A 23,264-nucleotide genomic window follows, 5' to 3' on the forward strand; every position below is an offset into this window, starting at 1 on the left:
CCCTGATAGGTAGCACTTCCCTGCCAGGTGGGCATCAGTTCTGGGATCCCCCAAGGCAGATGTAGCTGGTTTGGATTCCACAGATGAGGCCAACCAGCTGTATCTGACCTGCAGTCTCAGGCAGCGCAAGCTCTCAACACGGTGCTCTGCAGCATGAGCAATGCAGACATGGCTGTCAGTCAGATGAGTAAGTTTTACCTGACTTATATAATGCAAGCAAGACATCCCCCAAAATGGCATCAATTGCTCCTTGTGCTCTTTGATGCAAACAAAGTTTTTTATCTGAATTCATCCTGCTTCAGCTCCCAAGCTTTAAACTTCAGAAATTCATCAGCTACTTTGAAAAACATACAAGTACATTCTAGCTTTATGTGTAGATACTTAACAAATTGATCAAATTATTCTTTAACCTTCTATTTGGTAGGCAGAGGCAGTAAGCCGTGCTGAATTCCTTCCAGTAAAATACTTATGTTCCAGAACTGTAATCATTCTCAGCCTCGCCTCCTAGCCCTGTCCAGCTTATCAGTACCTTTATGAAATCTGAATATGCAACAAAAATGAACACAGATTGCTAAGTATTAGCAATCACATCAAACAGAGAGGACCTCTGCAAACCTATAGAATAGAGAACAACCTGGCAAGAAGGAGACTTCTGGTCAGAGATCAAAGACTGTGTGAAGTGGAAGGAGAGCTGGTGGCAGCTACTGGATTTTTAGGTTTACTGGTGATAAATGTAATTATTGCCTTTCACTGAAAACGTTGATCTGGTCTACTAAAAGAGCAAGCACTGCTGTTAGGATGACAGCTGGCTGAACTTGTACCTCTCCCAAAGGCCCAAGAACAGGTTTCCGCTTCAGGGATCAGTATCAATAAATCCGTACAGAGGAATCTATTGGTTCTGTTTACCTTGTAAAGAGTGTCCTCAGTGGTGCCATGAGTGAGCTGAACTACCACATAAGCGTGTAGGAAATTAGAAGCAATCATATCAGGGACAAAAGGTGTGCTTTCATCCTGGAAGATGATGGCGACAATGTCATTCCCAATGTGACGCTTCCGCTGAAGCTGGAGAGGAAAAAAATACTAAAGCAAGAAAGCAGGCAAAAAAGAGTAGAACAGTGCAAATATCTGCCTGTGCAGCATCTCTAACCCATCTGTTCAACCAAACCCCTCATCACTACTTTTTCCATTACTCCAGCCATAATTCCCAACATTATGCAGTTAGGCATTCTCCCCTCTAACTAGCCCCTCATCAAATACCCCTCCCCTCTTAGCCACACTGTTGAATTCCTTAGTTCTTCTTCCAATACCTGCTGGGAATCTCCCTCCGTGAAGGGCAGCTTTGTAGACACATGAAACATGATCTCCTTGCCCCGGAAATTTGTATAGACGGACTCTGTGCCTGTTTGACCTCTAGTGACATCCAAGCCTCCCCGGAACCTGAGTAATCCACACCACAGGTCAGGCAGGACAGAGAAGAGAAAGTGGAGAGAATAAAGAAGATATCAGTAATGGTAGCTTGGTACATCAATATTATCGAAGGTGATTTTTAAGAAACCTTACCCACGGAAATCCTGCAGCTGAATCTTGTCACCAAGGAAATCCAGGAACTCAAGGAAACCCAGACTCTCTTCTGTGTTGCTGAAGACTTCTTCTTCGGTTGTCTTCAAAAGGAAAGGAGAAGTCATAAGGAGCACAAGCAGTATAAAGAACAGGCAGTAATTTCTACACACAGTTCAACCAGCTTTGAGGACCTGCACAAACAAATCGATCAAAATAAGGCAAGTTTCTATCCTTTCTCTTTACAGCATCTGTATTTTTCACAGGATAGTACAGACCTTGTTATTACATTTAAGCTAAGAGAACGGACTTTGTGTTTTGCCTCAAGTATCATGGGATCTGAGGGAGCTTACCTGTCCAGGTTTCTGGTAGATGACCCCAAATTTGAAGTTATTGCTTATGACATGTTCATCAAATGCAACAATAAGCTGTGAAGCCTGAGGTAATGAAAATACAAATTATCAGTTGGACCTCATTAGCCAGACTTTGATGGAAAAGAGACATACAGACATATCAAAACATTATACCTTGGGGTAGAGGACAGGAAAGAAGCGTTCAACATTCACATCCTCACACAGTAGCTGTGAAGTGAGAAAGAGAGAGAGGGAAACAGAAGTGTGATTATCATGTGCCCTAGCTTGCTGTGGGCATGACAGCATAGGCACTGTTTATAATTATCCGATACGAATCCCTTCAGGCAAAAATTCTGAAGTAAAATTAGAAAAGAAAGAAGAGAAGCTAAATGGAAGTGTGAAAGGGAAGTATGTGACAGTACTATTCAGGAATAGTAGAAAAGAGGAAATGGGAGGACAGAGCTGAAAATAACTTGAAGAATGAAGCTGTAAGAGCGAACAGGCAAGCACAAATCTCACCTTCGCCATCTGGACAGCATTGGGAAACTCATTCAGACAGGAAATGGGGATCAGGTCATGTTTGGTGCCCATCCGAGTCCTGACACAAAACACAAAAAGGCATTAGAGCAAAGGCTGAAGGGAGACATAAGCCACAATGGCTTTTTAAAGAATGAGTAGTCATTCCTTCAGATTATCCTTAAAGCAGTTAATTTCAGAGGATTAATATCAAGCCTGGTGCATAAAACCACTGGAAAAGGGGGGTATTTACACTTCTTATTCCTCATCACTTGTGGGGAGCAGAGGAAGACAAAATAGGGATGCTTAGTCTCTTGCTACTTTGCATTCTTTTCTTGCTTGAAGAAATACTTTGCTCTTTCCACCCTCCCACCCTCACCCCTCCACACTTCCCCTGCCCCACCCCCCACCATTTTCTTTCACAGAAATCTTGAAATACAATTGACGTGGTTCAGGCCCAGCCGGCAGCTGAGCGCCACGAGGCCGCTCGCTCACCCCTCCCCCAGCGGGATGGGGAGGAGAACGGAAAAATAACGGCAAAGCCTCGAGGGTTGGGATAAGGGCAGTTTACTGGGACAGCAAAGGAGAAGGAAACAATCAACAACAGTACTGATAACAGATATTCACAATGGGTGATAACAGAGAACAATTTACTGATCCAACGACCCGACACTCAGCCCCTCCCACACCGAGAAACCGCGCCGCCCCCCCACTGCCTGACTAGCCCCCCTTTTATGGTGAGCATGACGTGGCATGGTATGGAATAGTCCCCGGCCAGCTTGGGTCACCTGTCCTGGCTCCTTGTGAAATTAACTCTTTCCTTGCCAGAACCAGGACAACAATTCATGGACACATTATTATAATGGATTCATAAGATCATACAATGAGGGTTTGAAAGACTGTTAAAAGGCCTGGTAGAGACAGCCTAGGAAAGCAGATCTATGCAAAGTATAGGAGGTAGAAACTGGTGTAGCATTGTTCCAGAAAGCTGATGGAGAAAAGCTTCCTTTCTCTCTACATATATTAAAGGAGAGATGTTTTTCTAAGGGAGAAGAAATATTGGGCTGTCAGAGTCCTCTTCAAACCATTATAAACAAGCTATTGAGCAAAATATGCTGCATATAATACAGTATCTTAATAGAGGAATTACTACCTTTTGTTCTTCACTGGTCTCTTCCATATAGGAAGGTTTCTGGGCTCACACAAACATTCCCTGGCACAGCTCACAAATAAGCTCTCTTTTTTCACCCTAGATTATTGCTCCACTTGGCACTCTGAAGTATACTCTGCATACAATGGAGGAAACCCACCACTGATTCTCTTGTGGCTGACTCCTATGCAACCAGTATTTTCCCTCAGTCCTGGATGAGTCTTTGTCAGCAGCAACTGTACATCAGTGGCTTTCAGTAGCATATTGCCTACAGGAAGTGCGCCCAGCCCATAGTGTGGTAAAAAGCTTTTCTGCAGGGTGCCTCTCACCTATGCAAGATCCAACTCTGTTCTTCTTCTAGTTCATTCAGCAACTCTCTCTGGGTAATGGCTCTCTGTGGAAGCCCTAAAGGTTATGGACTTTGTAGGCTGTCCTGGGAAGCTAAGGAATGTTCCAGCTCACCTTCAAGGGAGTCTTGGTCTCAAGTACAAAGTCCAAAGACAGGCCTGGACTAGACTGCCCTCCATCAGGGAATCCATATTCTCCTAGAGAGTACTCACATGTCTCTAAGTAAACAGAATAAACAGAAAAACCTTCCTTTTTGATGGAAGAACAGATGGTTTTCACACAGAAACTACAAAGATGTGTCTGCAAACACCACTTCAGCTTCCTGAAGGAAACTGCTGAGAGAAACTCAGAGAGGAAGGCAAGAAAAGAAGGATCAAAGGTTCCTTTGCAGTCCTTTTGGATAAAGACATAAGATTCACACCCGTATCTATGCAGAGGAAGCTCAAGGTAAGATGAGAGACACAGCACAGCACAGCAACATACACTTCAACCACAGGCACTGTTACCTCAGCAACAGGCGTAGATTTTCCTGTTTCTCGATCTGTTCATACTTCACAGAAAGTACCAGGTAGCCCAAGGACATGTCACTGGAGTAAAAGTTCTGGTGCTCCTGAAAACAGGAATCCAAAAATGCATTATTCCCAACACACTTCCCAGAGAAGTTTACCAGATTTTTTGCATACAACCTGTCACTCAAGATTAGCTAATTCTTTTCATTAGCTAGCATTAGCATGCTTGAAGACATGCATATGCTATCTCCCAGCTCCCTTGGTGATCAATGCACGAGCATATCAGTCAAAGTTCATCTACTCTCAGTTCAGTTCTGCCTAAGCTGTCCATAATCAGGGCTCCTGAGAAGGAATAGGATGAGAACATTCAGCAAAACATTTTGAAGAAATTGAGTTTCTTGTAAATTAATTTGAATCTTTCATGGACTTTACCTGTATCCACTCACAATCTGAATGGATAAGTAGTGGCCTCCAGCACATTCAACTGGATGTGGTCAGAGGAATTTTCTATGCAAACAGTAATGGCAGGATCATTATACCAAACCGTTGATCTCTATGTGCGCTCACATCTCAGGGAGGATGCAGTCAGAGCTCCAGGTAACTACTTTGCAGATGAAGGCTGTTCTCAGTAGTGCAACTAACACTGCTTGAGCTTTAGTGGAGTGTGCCTCGAACAGACAGTCACTCAGTCAGACAATGAACTGTAATGCAAACATTTTCACAGGCTCTATTAGAAGCATCTGTGGCCATATGTTTCACCTCAGTACACATCCATGCTTTAATCACCTGGGTATACCAATATATATTTTATATATATAACATATGTATTGATATGGGTTTAAACTAAAAGAGGGTAGATTTAGATTAGGAGTTAGGAAGAAATTCTTTACTGTGAGGGTGGTGAGGCCCTGGAACAGGTTGCCCAGAGAGGCTGTGGATGCCTCATCCCTGGAAGTGTTCAAGGCCAGGTTGGATGGGGCTTTGGGCAACCTGGTCTAGTGGAGGGTATCCCTGCCCATGGCAGGGGGATTGGAACTAGATGATCTTTGAGGTCGCTTCCAAACCAAACCAGTCTATGATTCTATGATATATATAACCTCTAACCTCAAAAGGTTAAAGCCTTTTGACAAGGGATGTGAACTGAAACTTCTAGCACCGTGAGAATACTATATAGGTGGAATCATCCAGAAATGCATAGATAGTTCTCATCTTCCTAGTGGAAAACCATTTTATGGCCAGTTATTGGAGCTGGCTGCTACATAAACTCTGACTAAACAAAGAGCTGAGACTGAACTCATGCTTTCAGCAAACAGTCCAAAATTATTGGGTTTGAGGTCTAAGCAGGACCAAGAGACCAATGAGAATGTCATGCAGGGGATCCGATTCTCTCTTGCTGCTAATGAGAACTTCTGTTGAAAGGGGCAGTAGTACATTCCAGTATTTAGCCTCCAACCCAGGAGAATATAGTGAGAATGGTATGGTACTTCTGAGCTAGCAGTGATGGAAGTTGAGGTAGCACTCTTTCTCAGCAAAGCAAAATAATAATAAATAAAACAAAACAAAGAATTCCCAAACCAAAATCATCTCAGCTACCCCACAGCAGGCAGAATTATCAGTGCCTCCTTATGCACCTTATTATCAGCGCCTCCTTGGGACCATGAAAATCAGCAGAAAATCATACAGCAATCTGCTGATGGTGGAATCAGGAATGTGTCCACAGAGATATTCAGTGCAGAACAGTTTACACAACACACAAAAGTCAAGGCTTTCTTTTGGTATCTTTTGTAGACAAATCTTGGGATTTTCCAAATCCCAGATCACGTACCTCAAGATATCCATCTGGATTTCCACTCGTGTTTCTGTTGGAAAAAGCAACTCTGTCCACTCACTGAGAAAAGTCAGACACTCCCAGGAGATAAAATGCACGCACTTTAACAGGGAGCTTGATTCCCAAATTCTACTTGTCAACTGTTTCATAGAGAAGAGGTACAAACTGTTGATACATTTTCTAATGATAGCGTTGCCCATCACCAACTTACTTGAAAGACATAATCAAAGTACTCTGCATACATTTTAGTGTGCGCAGATCTTTTCTGATGTACACCAGTGGCTTTATACTGTTTGGTTGTAGAAGTGATCTCCTCAGCCTAAATTCAAAGTGTTTGTCATGGTCAGATTAAATGGAGGAGAGAGATAAAACACTATTCCCCTGCAAACAATGAATGGGCTTTTCTACCACCAGAATAGCAGTCATCTCAAATCAAAGACAGAGTCACCTGCAACCCAAGAAGACAGCCAGGGAGCATGAAGTCAGTAACCAGGATTGCAAGACTCAGAGGGAGCATCACAGGAAGCACTGTATAACTGCATCCTTGTGCATGACACAAACATGTTATGCACTGGGACAGTAAGTTAAGTGTTCAGTTGTACAGTCACAACTTGCACGATTTGGAATGTGTTCTGTGAAAGGAATACTCTGGATACAATTAATTAATAATAAAGACTGAAGGGGAGCAAAGTGTTTAATTTAATCAAAGAGTTGCTAGTCTAAGAGTTCCTTCCTCAGCCTTTTGCCTAGAAAATACAGAAGGTCTGTTCTGTCTCTGGTGGATTGCAACCTCTCTCAGCACACCGGTAAGATTGTCTTTTGCTGTGGAAAAACTAAACAATTTTTTGTATTAGTCATAGTTCTGACTCACTGTGAAAAAGATACATCTAGTGAAATACTCTGGTATCTGTGTGGATGTAGGCATCTTGAAGTAAGACATAAACCAATCCTCTCTTTGGAAAAAAAAAAAAAACAAACAAAACTAAGACTACCGTCACTACCCTGAACCTGTATGTGAAGATGAAGCTATTGAACTACTTTGAGTATTAGAGAAATCATTGTCCTTACTTCCTCTCTGAAACAGAAAAAACCCAACACCCAAAACTGGCCTGCTACTGACTTATGGGGAGAAGTTTCATGGGTTCTGGTGCAAGCATGGTCTACCTTCTGCTGAAGCAGACTGAACAAGTGGGTCCTGAAAAAGATAAGGTATAAGTAATGAACAGCAAACAGGAAAACAGAATAACGTGGCCTCTAGCTGCAGTGTTCAACTCACAGAAGTCCAGTGTGATCTGTCACACAAGTCCATGGCAGTGACTGAACTTATCTTTACGTGGGAAGAAAAGATTAAATCAAAGGAGGCCACGAAGGCTGAGAGGACAGTTTATTTCTCCTGACCATGACTTTCAGGATACCAACAGATTTTTAGGATGTGAACAAGAATTAGGTGCATTGTGACCAAGGGCAGCAAGACAGAGCTACTGAGGAATACAGATTCAAGGAGCAAAACAAGAGCATGTTCAATGGTCAGTTGAAGTCTAGAATCAAAGAAGTCCATAAACCAAAGAAGGCATATGCTAGGGTGGATGCCCAAGACTAGCTGTTACGGATAAAAGATGGCATAATGTCAAGAAAAGTCAGGACTAAAAGGCAGGACAGAGGAATAGGACCTAAGGCCTGAGGTTAGCTGCAGCCAAAAGTAACACTGAGCTGCAAAGACCAGAAAACAGGACATCTTTTGATGAGACTTCTAAGCCAGACTCCAGAAGGTCTGACACATTGGGATCTCAGTTGCTTTGGAGGCTGGGCTACCAGCTCTGCAGCCAGCATAACTGGGCAGAGCTGCACAAAGGGGTGCAATCTTCACAGAGGAACAGGCACTAGAATTAGTGGAGGTCTTAAAACAATTGAATTTTTGTCAAAGCTACTCTAGCTGCCTAGCTTGATCCTGAATGTAAGTCTGGGTTTTAAATTGAGATCTCAGTGTATGTGTATGAACAAAACTATAATTTCCTCCTGAAGACTTTTCCACTGTGATTTTCTTTCTCTGTTAAAACACATAGGCAACAGAAGGCAGACTCAGAGTCCTTCAAAATACAACACCATTTATCGTTAGCTGTCCTGAAGTTAGAGATGAACCATCAAAAGGCTTTATGGTTAATATGAAGAAGGTGACAAGATACCCTGGAGCCAAGATGACCTATGTATAGGTACAAATTTATTCAGCCATAGAAGCAGTTTCTGTAACATTTAAGGCAGCCTGAAAGTAAGTTCCACATCTCAGATGGATCTCTGTAAAAGCAATTAAGTATCTTGCATGGGGCCAACAAAAAAGACCAACAGAATACACAAGAAGTGCTGACAGTTTGCCTGAGAAGTTATAAAGCTATTAAGATATCTGCCATGTTCTTAGCCACCTTGGTTCTTTTTGATGAAATAGAATTATTTTTTACTACTCAGTAGCAGCAATTGCACCAAAGATGAACAAACCAGGCAAAAGTAAAAGATGACTTCCCCATGGGACCTGGTATGTTTCACCAGTTATTTCAGCAATAGGAGCACAGGAAGCCAGAGAACACTAAAAGACCTTTACAGGATTCAAAATGGGTTCATTAGCCCATTCTCTTCCTTCAAGACAACTGAAAATAAGAAAAAACCCAAACAATTAACTTTGAAAAAACTTGGCAACTTCTGGTCACCTGGTAAAATACTGGGATAATTTAATCCCTGAAGAAGGAAGAAAAGTAGGTGGCCAAATGATTATATGATGACCTACAGGAAGATAATGATATCTGAACATGCAAACCTATTAATAGTGATAGGTAACTAATAAACTTACAGTACTGAGTAGGCAGCATCATTATTCCAGCAAGCCTTCTTTTTGTAAAAGTGTAAGGTGTTTGCCAGTCAGATGACAACAAGCACCTACAAGCTACTGCCATTGTTGGCAACTGCAGAACACAGAACCACTAAGGCTAGGCTGGTCCTGAAATAATACCTGATATGGTTGTTTCCTTGCAGGCCCTCCCTGCATCTCTTCTTGGAGAAAACTTAAATAAATAAATATTTTGAGCTGATGTCAGCTTGTCATGACAGGAAAACAGTAACAAGATCCAAAACACATGTATTTGCATACCAGAGGAAAACAATGCTAAATATGAGAAGACCTGCAGTCTCAGCAAGTCAGAGAACAAGTTTACTAGAATGACAGACTTGTAGAAATTAAATAAAATTAGAGAGACTTTAAAATAACAAAAGTGATCATTGCAATTGTATTTAATAATAAAAATGTTCTTTGACTGCTTTAAATAGTTTCTACCTCTTTGTCCTAGGTTAAGCTAAAATTTCACACTAATAACTTAAGATACAGTTCTTTCCGCTGAGAGGACTCCACTGAGTCAGTTCTGCAACAGTTAACAGCACTGCAGCAACACCACTTTAACCCGCACAAAGAAAGGAGAGCATAATGGAGAAATATATGACCACATATGAATATACGGCAAGAAAGCTTCTCTCATCAGCATTGCCAGTTTCAAGTGCTTGTGAAATTGCACCCTAAAATTCTTTGACTGGCATTTCCAATGTATATCTTTATTAAATCCTTCCTGGCTTCAGGCTACTTCTCTCTTACTTCTTCAAGTCTTGAAAAACAACGTAGACATTTAATAATTCCTTGAGTATAAGAAATACAGTTTTACAGTCTTCTTCCTACCAGCAAAATGAATCTAACTGTGTAATCGTCATATAAAATATAGACCATGAAACAAGAAAAGGAACTGAGCTATGGCTTGTATGTCCCAGCACTTTTTTTTGTGGTTGTTTCATAGGATGTGCTAGAAAGTGTTCTGCAAAAAGTGTGAAAAGAATTAGCCAAGTTCGAATGACCTAATATATGCACACTCACAACACAGACATGCATATTAAGTTTGTAATACCACACTGTCGTGGTTTTACCCCAGCTGGCAGCTGAGCACCACGCAGCTGCTCGCTCACTCCCCCCCATCAGGATGGGGGAGAGAATTGGAAAAGTTAAAGTGAGAAAAATCGTGGGTTGAGATAAAGACAGTTTAATAGGTAAAGCAAAAGCCACGCGCACAAGCAAAGCAAAGCAAGGAACTCATTCACCACTTCCCATCGGCAGGCAGGTGTTCAGCCATCTCCAGGAAAGCAGGGCTCTGTCACATGTAACGGTTACTTAGGAAGACAAACGCCATCACTCCCAATGCCGCCGCCCCCCCCTCTTCCCCCAAGCTCCTTATAAAGTGAGCATGATATCATACGGTATGGAATATCCCTTTGGTCAGTTTGGGTCACCTGTCCTGTCTGTGTCTCCTCCCAACTTCTTGTGCACCCCCAGCCATCCCGCTGGCAGGGCGGTGCGAGAAGCAGAAAAGGCCTTGGCTCTGTGTAAGCACTGCTCAGCAATAGGTCCATAGAACAAAAACATCTCTATATTATCAACACTGCTTCCAGCACAAATCCAAAACATATCCCCATACTAGGTACTCTAAAGAAAATTAACCCTCTCAGCTGAAACCAGGACACACACATACTCTAATCTCCCATCTTGCTTAAAGGATATTCCCTAAACCACTGGCTATGCCTCTCCCATCACATGATGCTTACGGACTCTTCTTCAGCTAAGAATTATTAGCAGTTATTCAAAATATGTAAGACACCTTTTTTTACCTGTCTGAAATTACCTTCCCATATTATCAGCAACGAAAGGACCCAATCCACACAGCATCAAAATCACTGGTGTCTCTTAATTTTGAACTGAAGAAATACTCTCCTCGTGGAAAAGCTCTGACCTCTCTCCTTACCTAAGCCTTTAAGCCATGGATAAAGTTTTCTACCTATGGGTAGAGTTTCCTGTGACAAGAGTCCTGTGCACCTTGTTCTTTTCTGACACTGGCTTGCTCAAAAATATGCATGTTTAATGGAACATAGACACGTATTCATGTCAATTAAGACAAAGAAAAAAAACACTGGATGCTGTAGAAAAGGAAGAACATAGGCGAGAGGAGTTTTTCTGTAGTACTGAAGTAGTACTGATGGTTAGGCACTTCGCAAATGTATAGAGTCCAATGGTATGGGAATTCCTGGATCTCGCTTGGAAGGAACAATGATGATATGGCCCTGCTTGAGCCAAGGTATGGACGAGATGAGTTGCAGAGGTCCCTTCCAACCTCAACCATACTGTGATTCTGTGATACCAGGTCAGCATCCTACAATCGGACTGAAGAAATCATCCCAGTTTGCCTCTGGTCCTAGCTGGCTCTGGAATCCTTCAAGCACAACCCTAAATTTACCATAACAGAAAAATAATTACAGTTGGCATACTGAAGGCTTCCAGAATGTCACAGGATAGACGTCCATTGGACCGCAGATCTGTTGGTCTAGAGAGGAAGCCTCCAGGAAGGGTACTTTACATTTAAATTATATTAATATTAGTTTCTAGTGTTGCATACTACACAAGATCATTCAGACAAGTCCAACTACTACAGAACAGGTACTCAGCACTGCACAAAGCTCCACCTCTTCCTGGTTTTGAACTTATTAAGCAGTTGCAGAGGAAGACCACTGAATAAGAGGCAGCGTGAGTATATCTGTCAGGCTTTCTTATCTCCTTGTGCCATGAACTGAATCTCAGAAAATATCATGGGCTTGTTCTCACTTGTTCTTGATGGTTAATATCATCCTGAGGTCCAGTCTGGGAATCAAGCAACTCCCTAAACAGGCCAACCCAAATGGACCTTAATGGCCAGCCAACCAACATCCACTTAATGAAGTCAAGCTTTCTCTCCCTATCAGACTGAAATTTTTAAAGTCAGGCAACACTTAGCACCAAACTTGCTCAAATCAAACAACTATAAAACACATTGTCCAGTTTCTTCATACACATTCGTTGGTGACCATACTTGCTACTTATCTACACCAAGGAAAACAGACCACTTTGCTTTCTGCTGAGGGGCTTGCACTGTCAATGCTGAAGTACCCTCTAAAATAATACTGTCTCCATTTCCAATATTATTACACTTTTTTCCCTTTGTCATCCCAAAGTTGGTATCTGCCCAGGCCTCAAAAGAGCTTCTTAACCAAATATAAGCATTTCCTGTGCAAACCTTTCTCTTCTGTTAATGTACAGGATGCTGCACATATCACAAGGGGACAGGACCAACCTAACACACTACTAGCCATACAGTAGTATGTACCTTATTTACATTAGTTCAAGGCATCATGAGGAATTGAAAGGGAGTGGCTGTGCAGTTATTTCTAAGTCCTTCAGGAAAAGCCTGAGACACATTTCAGCCCTGAGGCTTTGTGGGCAGAGAAGGCTCTGAAGATCATCCTTACCTTCCCCAGAAAATGTTTGCGGTACAGCTTGGCTGTAGGGTCGCTCTCCAGTTTCACTTTACCACTCAAGGGAAAGGGTATGTCAGGCAGAGTTGGACTCAAGCTCGAGAGGTTGTGGCTGGTCCCTTCAATCCAGTAGCCCCCAAACTGGGGTAAGATAATGAGAGGATATGGCCACCCTTTCTGTAATACCTATTCAGAAGGACACAGAGCACGAAAGCTGAAAGGCCAATGAGCTGAAAGGCCAATAAGCTGAAAGGCCAATAAAGTCCAAGGAAAAACAGAGGACAGCAGTACTAACTCACCTCGTGGATGCTGGGGTAAGGAATATACTCCTCTTCTGTCTGAAATCAGAAGAGACCGTTAGCAAAAATGCATGACATCATTTAAAGCGTTATGCTCTCATGATGGCACAAGCTGTGCCCTCAGCTTCCACTCTGCCCTAGTCCAGCTTTAGAGTTTTAATTCAGGATTTAAGGTCAGACTCCACTTCCCAGGTCTCAGCATTATATCATAGAACTTTAAGAACAATAAATTTAGGAGTAAGATTTCACCCACCTTCCTCCCTGAAACTACACTGAATACAGGCATGCAAAATGAGGAGGTAGTCAAATTGGATGCGGTTAGAAGTGAAAGCCTCTCTCCTTTCCTTCCACACAGCTAGACAGCTGCAGACAGAGATGACAGTAGGGATGGTAGAAAAAGTACTGTATTTACTATCTCTATAGCTAGACCTGTTGTATACAAATGAGCAGCACTGAGGCATGACTGCAAGAATAGGAGTATCTGAGCCACTTTATGCCAGTTGGATGCCTCTTCCATCACCACAAAGATCACTGACTATCTCTGTCAAAATTGAGCTGTATCAATTCTCTATGTGGCTTTTTTTTTTTTAAAGTCATTCCAAGATTGAATTCAAGGTCAAGCCTGATTTTAAGGTCATTGTGCCTGAGCTGATTGTGCCTGAGCTGAGACTGAAAGAATGGAGAGGAAGAGTTGAGAATTTGAAGATGGGAATCTGTTCTTATTGGTCCAGTATTGAGGGAAACAGACCAGCTTTCTAGTAGCATCTATGGGTCCTCTAGCAGACTACTGAAATAAATGCAATGTGATTTCATACATATTATTAAAGCTCTTAAATTGAACAAAATTTAAGAAATCATTTAGTCAAAATTAAGATTATTAATAATATTGAATGTTTATTGGAACCACTTAAATTTGAAAAAGAGAAGTATTGATTCTGTTTCAGCTACATAGTTTTACCCTCTTGCGCAGCAACTTAAAAAAAATAAATAAAAAAGATAAGCATATATGTGTTCTTGAGCTGTTTGTAGACTCCCTGTTCACTCCAAGATGAAAATTCACTGCAAGCGAGGTCAGTTATTATCTGCCATTCTCAGCAACTTAGGAAGCAACAACAGCTTGGCCTGACCTTGAGAGGAGCTGGAAGGGAACATCTTTGTTCATCCAGACGACTGCCCTGGAAACAAAGTCACAGACAGTGAATCCTATGTTTTAGCATGTCTGTTTCACTTATCCTCTGTGTCCTTTTCCATATCCCCAATATGCATATTTTGTCTCTCTCTGTAATCTTCTATTTTATGCAAGTTTGGAAGTTTGGAATAATCAGGAGTAAAGCTAAAACTTGGCATTAAAACTGAAAACTCCCCCCACACACACACACCTTACATCTCTTAAAAAGCAGAAAGCTGGCAGAAATCAAAAGCAGTCTCCCAAACTAATTTTCTTATTTAGTTCTCTAATCTCTTCTAACTACTTTCTATCCCAAGCAATAAAAAAAGGAAAAGGTAAAGATAAAATGCAAAAGAACAGTATTTCAGACCATTCATCTCTGTTCTGCTCTTCCCTCTCCCTTGAAGACACTGTCAGGCAAAGCATTGAGAACCTCCGAGTAGGGTTAAGAGAAGTAACAAACACTTGTTTTGAGGATTAGGGCTAGGCAAGAAGACTTTTAAGCAGCTTATGTGCCTTGCTTCCATCCACATAAGGGAACAAATCTGTCTCCTGGAGGTAACAGAAAATCATCCACACATCTCTCCATCCATACTAGTGCACCAGACTCCTGCAGGCAGCAAGAAGCCACATAGCAAAGCCCTGCACATCTGCTTTCCTAGGCACCATTACTGTGAGGTGGGTTGGAATGGCAGGGCAAAATATTATTGGATGCCTAGTTTTCCTCCTGAATCGGCAGCTGGCAGACTTGATTCTCTTTCTTAAGGCTATTCCATCCTCTGCCTTCTCACCATGGCAAGCCTAGCTCACTTCCACCACACTGCTGCAGCAGAAGCACACAGGAACAGGAAAATTTTAGTGAGGACTGAGCAGAGGCCCAGAACAAAAGAAGCAAAAAAGATATGGGGGCCAACAGGCTCCCATAAAATGCTAGCCATAGTCACAGTGGGCATCAATACAGACAGAAGAGTAAGAGGCAAAATTTGCATTGTCAGATAGGAAGCTGAAGACCAGGATTTAAGTTGTAGCTTTCTCTTATACACAATACACGAGTATTCAACTACTGCCACCTAAATCTTGTAACTCTCATACCGGAACATAATGCTGACTCTACATTTTTATACACCATCAGTGACTGCTTAATGGAGTGGCTAATCAGGGATTCCAGATGGGGTAAGCAGCTCTCGACTTTGTTCTGAAAATAAGCAGGATCTGATTTATAACAGCTATGTCTATGCAAGTATTCTACAGTGGAACTAGCTTATAAACTGGTATCTGGTAGAAATACGTATATCTGAGTGGAGCTCTACAATGGAAATGTAAGAGACTCAAGAACAAAAGTTTGGGGCCAATGCTCCAGCCATATAGGGTGAAAAATGCTAGTATAGCAACTACATTAATACTGAGCAACAGCAACATTAGATAGAGGATTAATAATAATCAGGATGATCCTTGCAGGAGCAACAAAGGAAAAAAAAAAGAAAGAAAAAAAAAAGACATTCATTACACCTAAAAATGAGGTCATAGAAAAATGAGAAAGCTTATTAAAAGAACCTAAAAATGAGCCATAAAAAAAGCTAAACCTTCATCAAATGAGGAGGAGCCAGACCTTGAGCTCACAGCAAATGCATAACACCTTCAAAAAATTCTTAGAAACACCAGAAATAAACCCGTATGGCTAAACTCCAGGGTAAGGGAGACTAGTAGTAGATGCATGAGGCCATTCTTCATAAGTCTGAAGTTGAGTTCAAACACAAAAAATAGCAGTAAAACTAAATTTTAGTTGGTTAAATATAGAAACACAGTAAAAGCAAGTGAGGAACAATCTGCAGATAACATAATAACAGAAGAAACATTATTTTCCTTAACTATATTAGGAGAAAGAAGCCTGCCAAAATGTGTACAGGGTGACACAGAATCAAACTATAAAAACTGAGCTTAGAGAGAGTTACTACCCCCCAAATTTATTTTTTTTTTTACTTTGTATTGTTAACAGAGAAGCCTGAACAAATACCAGCTTCGAACTATTCTTCACAGGGAAGCATCAGGAGACCTGATTCAAATTGCAATGGCAGTACGCAGCACTGACAAAACGAACAAATTAGCAGGACGTGGTGGGTTGTGAAATTAAGATGGAACAGAGGCTGAAAAGTGATCATTACCTTTTGCAGAGGTAGTAGTAACCATTTTGCATTTGGGGAAGTCATAAAGCTGAGAAAGCAGAGTGCATGAAATCCTAAGTGCAAATGGATGTTCTATTGATGTGACCCAGAGTTTCACTTGTCAACCTAGTGTGTTGGGGCTCATGAGGAATGCTAGGTTCTGAAACAGAGGTCTTGGGAACAGTTCTTCGGGGCAAGAAATTCCTATGCTCTATCTAAATAGGATTGAAACTGGAGACACATGCAGGTAGAAAGCAGCCCCAGCCTTCTGGAACAAACTGTGGAAAGTACCAAGACAAACTTGCTACGCACCGGGGGATTTCTGCACAAGGAAACAGAGGTTGGGAAATCACAATTTTGTAAGATCTCCCTCCCCTTCACTGGCATTTTTGGCAGATCTGATAACTGCAAAAAGTTTCCAGTTTCAAAGGAGGTCCTGGTAGAAGACCAGTATCTCAGGGAGGCCTAAGAGAAAACTTCCTGAGCTGCTGTAAAGGAGCTTCTGCTTGTATCAGAGCCTCTACAGAGAGCGAAGGAATGAGCCAGCATATTCCATGACTCTGCACTGTTAAAGGGGCTCCTGGCAGCCTGGGAGCAGAAGATGTAGGCCTAAATCTACCAACGCTTCCTCTAGAGTGAAGCTTAAGATCCTGGCAAAGATCTAATGCAGCCCTGGGCCATATAGTCCCACGGTAACTTATAGTGTAAGTTGTTGAAGTGTCAAAACAAGGGTAGAACAAGTGGTTGATGATCACTGTCATTCTTCAAACGGGAGAGGCATAAACTATAGCAGTCTCAGCCACCTTTTGAGACACCCTTCTGGTTTGGTCCGGTTTGGCTTGCAGCACTGCCTTTAAGGAAAGACTTTCCCTCACTGTCTCCCTGGGTAGCTTACTGGAGACAGTATCAGCCTGGGAATCTGATATTCCCAGGGTCTCGTACAGGTGAAACAACTGGCCTAAGCAGGATGAAAGAATGGATGGCACAGAAAAAGCTGTCCAGACCCACAGTGGGTTCCAACATGGCATAACAATGCGATGGTAACACATGTTTTTTATGGGGAAAGAGCAGTGCCTTGAGAGGACTAGTTCAAAACGGATGACTTAGATATAAAAGGGGACACAGGGAAAAAACAAACATGAAGATAGTTGTAAGAAAATAAGACTGAAGGATATGTTGAAATGGTACGAATGCAGAATAGAGGTAGTGAACATCACACCATAAAGACAAAAGCAGGTAATTGAAGAGGGATTGGCTATGTAAGTATGTCAAGACCTGAAATATCTGAGTTTATCAGCTGAAATAAGATTTGCTTGTTTTTCAACTGCTTTTACTGCAGAGCAATCTAGGAACAACATATTCCTAAGTGTCTTTAACAAAGTAGTTACTGTGACTTCGCTACATCTGTAAGCATAGGACAATGCAGTCACTAGCCCATTTACTTCAAGTAACGATTATTAAGATTAAAAAAAAAAAAAATGGCAAACTTCATTCCCAAATATTGGGTACAGGTTGCAGTTTAAAAAAAGAGCACAGCTTTACCTGTTAATTCATCACACATAATGTAAAATGGCTATGCCAATTTTCAGTCAAACAATTTTCATAGAATCATAGAATGGTTTGGGTTGGAAGGGACCTTAAAGATCATCTAGTTCCAACCCCCCTGCAATGGGCAGGGACACCCTCCACTAGACTACGTTGCCCAAAGCCTCATCCAACCTGGTCTTAAACACTTCCAGGGATGAGGCTTCCACAACCTCTTAGGGCAACCAGTTCCAGTGCCTCACCAATGTTCAATAGGATTTTACTCAAGTCCTACTGTTAAAGTATTCAAAAACTAATTCTATCCTGTGGCTTTGTTGTTGTTACTTTAGAGGATAAATGTCCAAGTCTCCTGCTTTGCCTTTTACTCATGATTGCTAATGAAAATCCCAGATTTAATTTTCAAGAATGATTCAACAAATCTAAAGGATAGCCAGAGTCAAATGGAAGGAAAGGGAAAGCAAAAACAAACAAAAAAGAATAAAGAATTAGTATAAAATATAAAGAAAGATCACAACAAATAATAAAAAGAAATATTGGAGGGGAGAAGTTTCTTCTTTTGGAAAACACCTCTCTTCCCTTCTTTCAACAAATTGCTGTCATACTTAAGCAGCAGTTATTAATTCTCCTAGTGCAAGTCAGGTGACCAAACAAGCTAAATTTTAAGAAAATAAAATACACTATACAGTCTTAATAATGGGCAGCTAAGAAACAAATATAGATGCAAAATTTGGTGGTCTGCATATGCTGGAAATTCTCATCAGCTCCCTCTGTTATATCTCTAAATAAAGAGGTCCACATCCAGCGAGAGACAGTTTTCATGCGGTCAACTGGCAGCTGATAAACACTGAGAATCTTAAGCAGCACAGTCTTCCAATAAGGGACCTCTGCCAGTGATTCTTCCTTATACAGATTTCAAGAGGCCTGGAAAGGATTGTCATACCTTTTAACATGTGCTTGCACTGAGCAAGAAGCTCTGCATGCTCAAGCTTACTTTCCAGCACACAGTTAAATGAGCAAGGCATGCTTCCAGAGCTTGTTACTCTAAAGCACTGATATCCCAAACATAGTTCGGGTGTCAGTACAGTGGTTTCAAGGCCCGTGTCTGCCTACACATGAATATACAGAAGATATACCTTCAGCCCCTCCTTTCCCCACTTCTCCTTTCTAGTCTGCCAGATTGTATTTCAGCCTCATAACTCTATACTCAGCATTTTGCTGCTACCTTCCACCTCCTCACCTTTATAGTCCCACCAAAGTCTTGCATTCTCCTCATATCCATAATTTAATTACACAAATTCCAGAAAAGAAATTAATTGTTTCTTGTAAGTTTCTGGCACATAATAAAAGGCAGGAGTTACATGCCATATTACGTGTTATGTTAGGTCAAAATTAACCACAGCATTTTAAAGAAGGTGTACCACTCGGAGAAAATATTGGCAGTCTGTAAGGATGCTCTGAGAACAGATCATCTGAAAAATTTAGTTTTAAAGATTTTGTTGTTTTATATATAAATATATATTAAAAACACATATATTATTATATTACTATGTCTTTATTTGGTAGGGCAGAGTTGTTTTTTCCCCTTTTACTCTATTTAAATTTTATAATGTAATATATGCAACTAAATGCACATTTTTCCATGAGAGAATCAAGCCAGAGTCCTTCTTTCTTGTGTGAATTAAAGACAGGGCCTCCAATAAATATTTATTAAACTGTTTGACCTTGCTAAATGCAGTTATGTTAACATCCCATTAATCACCTGTCATTAGCAGCTGCTACCCAGCAGAAACATAGTTTCTTGAAGATGCCAGAGATATCCTAATTCAACTTTGGTTTTCTCTCAGAATCACACTTCTGCAGAGAACAGACAATTATAATAATTTGTGTCTATTCCTTCCATCATGCTGCTTGAAAAAATGAAGACATGAAAACGCTTTTGAAACCCTATTTAAGAGTAGGTATAGGAGTTTGGGCCTAGAAGAGCTAAATATTCTGCAAGTCCAAATTAAAGGGTATTGGGAGTGAAGTGGCAAGACAAATACCAGCTGATTATTTGTTTGGCTATGAAAAATCAAGAGATCCCAAAGTTTGACAGAGTAACTTCTCCTTACCTGCATTTTTTCAATCATCTCAAACAAGTCCACAGTCTGTGAAAAGGAAAAGACAACAGGGAAAGGATTTAACATTTGCAGAAGCTAACATTATCTTCTGTGGTAACCCAGACATTGAAGAAGCCAACAGCTCCTTCCATGTTTTGGCACAGAAACTACTTGCTCACTGAAGACGAGATGGAATCGTTCTTCCTTAACTGATAGCATGGACAATATAACTGGCCAAATTGTGTTCAGCTTGTGTTGCAACAGCTTGACCTGGAACCCGATCGGACAAGTATCAGGAATTTCTCTTTCAATGGGTCAGAATACTGACTTGATAGCATAAGAAATGATTAAATGAGCAAGTTCAGGATTCTCACACAGAAGTGGGCAACTATAGCTGTAACACATGCATGCACACAAGCTTGCTTTCAGTCACTCCTCCTGCTCAGCGGTTCAAGGCACATTCCAATCCTGAGCCAGAGGACTGTGGACTGCCTTTACCTTGTTGGAGACAGCAGGAGCAAGAGCACATGGAAAGCCTTGGGTGGGAGAGTCTATAACATCACTGAAGCAGCGCACCCCCTCCTCAGACCTCCTGCAAGAGAGAGAGGCAGAAGGGAAAAAAAAAAAAAAGAAAAAAAAAGAGACAGAGACAAACTTCTAACTTTTAAAGAACTCAAGATGCCAGTGCTTGCCTGCAGTGCCTCCTTTACCTTCTGCTGTCTTCTGCTTACTGTTGCTCTCCCCAGACCGTTTCTTGCCTATGAGGAAGCTGTCATTCCCTGCGAGATTCCCTTAGCTGTGCTAACTTACCACTTTCCACCTGCAAATGCCCTGGATATAACGGCAAATATCTTCTGGCCCTGATCGCTCTCTGTTCACATGCACTATTTTCCTCACAATTGTCATGTAAGTGCATGATCTTTTTTGCCAAGTTCCTCCCCCATCACAGATTTGCAGCAGAATAAAGATAAGTCTCACAGGAAGCTTTGGGATCAAATCTCAAAACTGAGCCATATTAAGAGCTGGAAGTTCTGAAATATCACTGAAATCAGCACCTAAAGGACAGCCCCAGTTGCCACAGCCTGGGTATTAGTCTCCAAGTCAGGAACATAACAGAAGTGATGCTAGAACAGAACCAATACACCCTGCAGGAGAGATGCAGGCACAGTTCTGTGTTACCACTGTTGGTAAAGCCAGCATGCACATTAGATGGGCTTTTGTCTGCACATCATCTATTGAAAATATTTTATTATTTTGGCCCTTGCTGGAGGAGCAGTGTATACAAATAGCAGCAGCACTTACTTGATTTCATAGAAAACAAAAAAATAACACAAACAATACATTGCAGTTTCAAAGACATATATTGCATTGCCTATTGCACAATGGACAGTCTCACCGCTAACTGCAGCTCTCTTACTGTTAGTCAATAAACTTTCCATGCCATTCACAGCTTTTACTAGCAGTCACAACTGAGGTTGAAGTCATGATGAAGGTCACGTAGGTGGGGCTGGGAACAAAGCCCAAGTTGCTAATACAAGAGACAAGGCTCATCCATTTTCTAATGCAATCATGAATATGCTTGTTAAGTGATCATATAATGCAATCATGAATTGTCATCATCTAGCTGTTAGATGCATGACTCCTACTGCTTCCATGCTAAGATATCAGTATCTGTAAGTCATGCAGACTCTTGCTCTGAAACTAGTGGCTACACTCCCTGTTGTATGGAAGTATAACATATTTTTGTAATCATGAAGCTACACTCTATTACAAGCTCCAAGAGTCTCTGTGTCCACCAATTCTCTGACAATTCACAGTTTATTTTGGTAGCCCAATGGCACCATGTAACACGATCTACACAAAGCAACATAATGCTTCCATCCCACAATTTTCTCCTAAAACTCAAATGAGCTAGATCTGTGTAATGCATCTGAAGATTAAATCCATAATGTATATGGGAGGGAAGATATAATAATCTTGACATCCTCAAATAAATATTGGAATAGTTAGATAGCAAATGTATTTTAAATTAATATTAATATTATACCAACATATGCTTTATTTATCATCTTATTCATTTACTTGAAGCATGTTTGGGGCTAACAAAATTTACGTCCAAGGCAGTACATGAAAGATTTTCATTGTTTCTTTCAGAAATCTGAAGTTTCTGTTCTGTTAACCTAAAAAAGTAAGAGTTTAGTTTGATAAATTCTCATTTTCAGAAACTAATCATCTCCAGAGAAGTGTTAATAGTAGAACTTTTGTGCAACTGGATGCCCTGGGCTTTGTTGCATGCTCGTGTCTTTTTGTTTGGCACTAGTTTGAATCCTGAATCATTCAGTAGAGAAGAGAACTCTGGCAGCTCCTACAGGAGATGAGTGTGGCCAGTCCTGCCCCTATTCTCTCACCATGAATTCATCTCTACACTTTAGACTCAACGGAGCACCTCATGCAGCAACTGCTCCTTACCATTCAATCCTAGTACAAATTGTCAAAATGGCTCCAGCAGATGCCAAAATCACAGGTCTTATCATACATTTAGAGATGTTCTCAATTCTGTAATTATCCCAGATTAGGAATGTGCTGAGTGACTTTAAAAATCAAGGAGAATTACTTAGATTTTATGGTATCTTTTATGAAATACCACAAAAATTTGGAGGCATTGTAACTACTGCTTGAAAATCCATTTGTGAATTTTGAACTTCTGGAATGAAAAGCTCTAAGCTTTATTTATAGAAAGAGAACATACTTTTCAAATTGGAACTTCAAACTCTTTGACCACAGAAAAGCAGAATATCATCCTTCTGAAAAAGAAAAGCAATTCTGCAGACTAGGAGAGGAATCTGTATGTGCAAACGTATACTTGTTGAAGCTTTATTTTTAGAAAATGGCAACAAGGGGAAGCAGAGGGCCTGGAAAATGCTGAAGACTAAACCAGGATTTTACTAGTGCCAGTAACCACTGCATTAATTTCAAGCAGGTAGCCAAACTAAAAGTAGGCACTGCTGATCTGCTGCTAAAGACTCGACTCTCAAATCTGAAATGGTGCAAGAAGCACCTTTGCGGGACCTCTAAGCCACTATCTCCATACACACAACTTGGCTCACATCCTGTATTCCTGTCTGGCAGCATCCTCTGCTATTTCAGTCCTGGGATCTCTCTATACTGCTCTCAAATTCACTCCCATCTTCTATAGCTGAGCCAGTTCAATAACCAAGTCAATGCAAATATTTGTTCTGAGAAAAACACAAATTGGCATTGACAGATTTCATACGTCCTTTCATCCATCTTTCATAAGTATTCCAGAAGTAGAGGACATTTGTTGCACTCTGAAGAGACAAGTGCCCCAAATCCTCAGGTAACTATT

The 23,264-nt window shown here is 41.1% G+C and overlaps 1 protein-coding gene across 13 annotated transcripts in view; it reads right to left on the bottom strand.

The window, feature by feature from the left end:
* LOC129197738 (rap1 GTPase-activating protein 1-like) overlaps positions 1–23,264 on the bottom strand; it is a 52,844-nt gene that overhangs the window by 24,866 nt on the left and 4,714 nt on the right. For 12 of the 13 annotated variants that reach the window (XR_008574385.1, XR_008574372.1, XM_054806488.1 and 9 more), the window contains exons 2-13: positions 20,396–20,489; positions 19,910–19,945; positions 14,051–14,098; positions 12,924–12,962; positions 12,619–12,810; positions 4,431–4,534; positions 2,430–2,508; positions 2,085–2,138; positions 1,911–1,994; positions 1,561–1,661; positions 1,308–1,437; positions 907–1,062 (exon numbers count right to left, since the gene is read on the bottom strand). Coding sequence is in view for 11 of the 13 variants with exons in the window: in XM_054806453.1 (XP_054662428.1) it covers positions 907–1,062; positions 1,308–1,437; positions 1,561–1,661; positions 1,911–1,994; positions 2,085–2,138; positions 2,430–2,508; positions 4,431–4,534; positions 12,619–12,810; positions 12,924–12,962; positions 14,051–14,098; positions 19,910–19,945; positions 20,396–20,489 (1,117 nt within the window). In the remaining 2 variants the exon portion in view is untranslated. The remainder of the gene's footprint in view (positions 1–906; positions 1,063–1,307; positions 1,438–1,560; positions 1,662–1,910; positions 1,995–2,084; positions 2,139–2,429; positions 2,509–4,430; positions 4,535–12,618; positions 12,811–12,923; positions 12,963–14,050; positions 14,099–19,909; positions 19,946–20,395; positions 20,490–23,264) is intronic. The other variant, XM_054806478.1, reaches the window with a different exon arrangement.

Source organism: Grus americana, chromosome 1 (assembly GCF_028858705.1).
Source record: "Grus americana isolate bGruAme1 chromosome 1, bGruAme1.mat, whole genome shotgun sequence".
Taxonomy (NCBI): Eukaryota; Metazoa; Chordata; class Aves; order Gruiformes; family Gruidae; genus Grus; species Grus americana.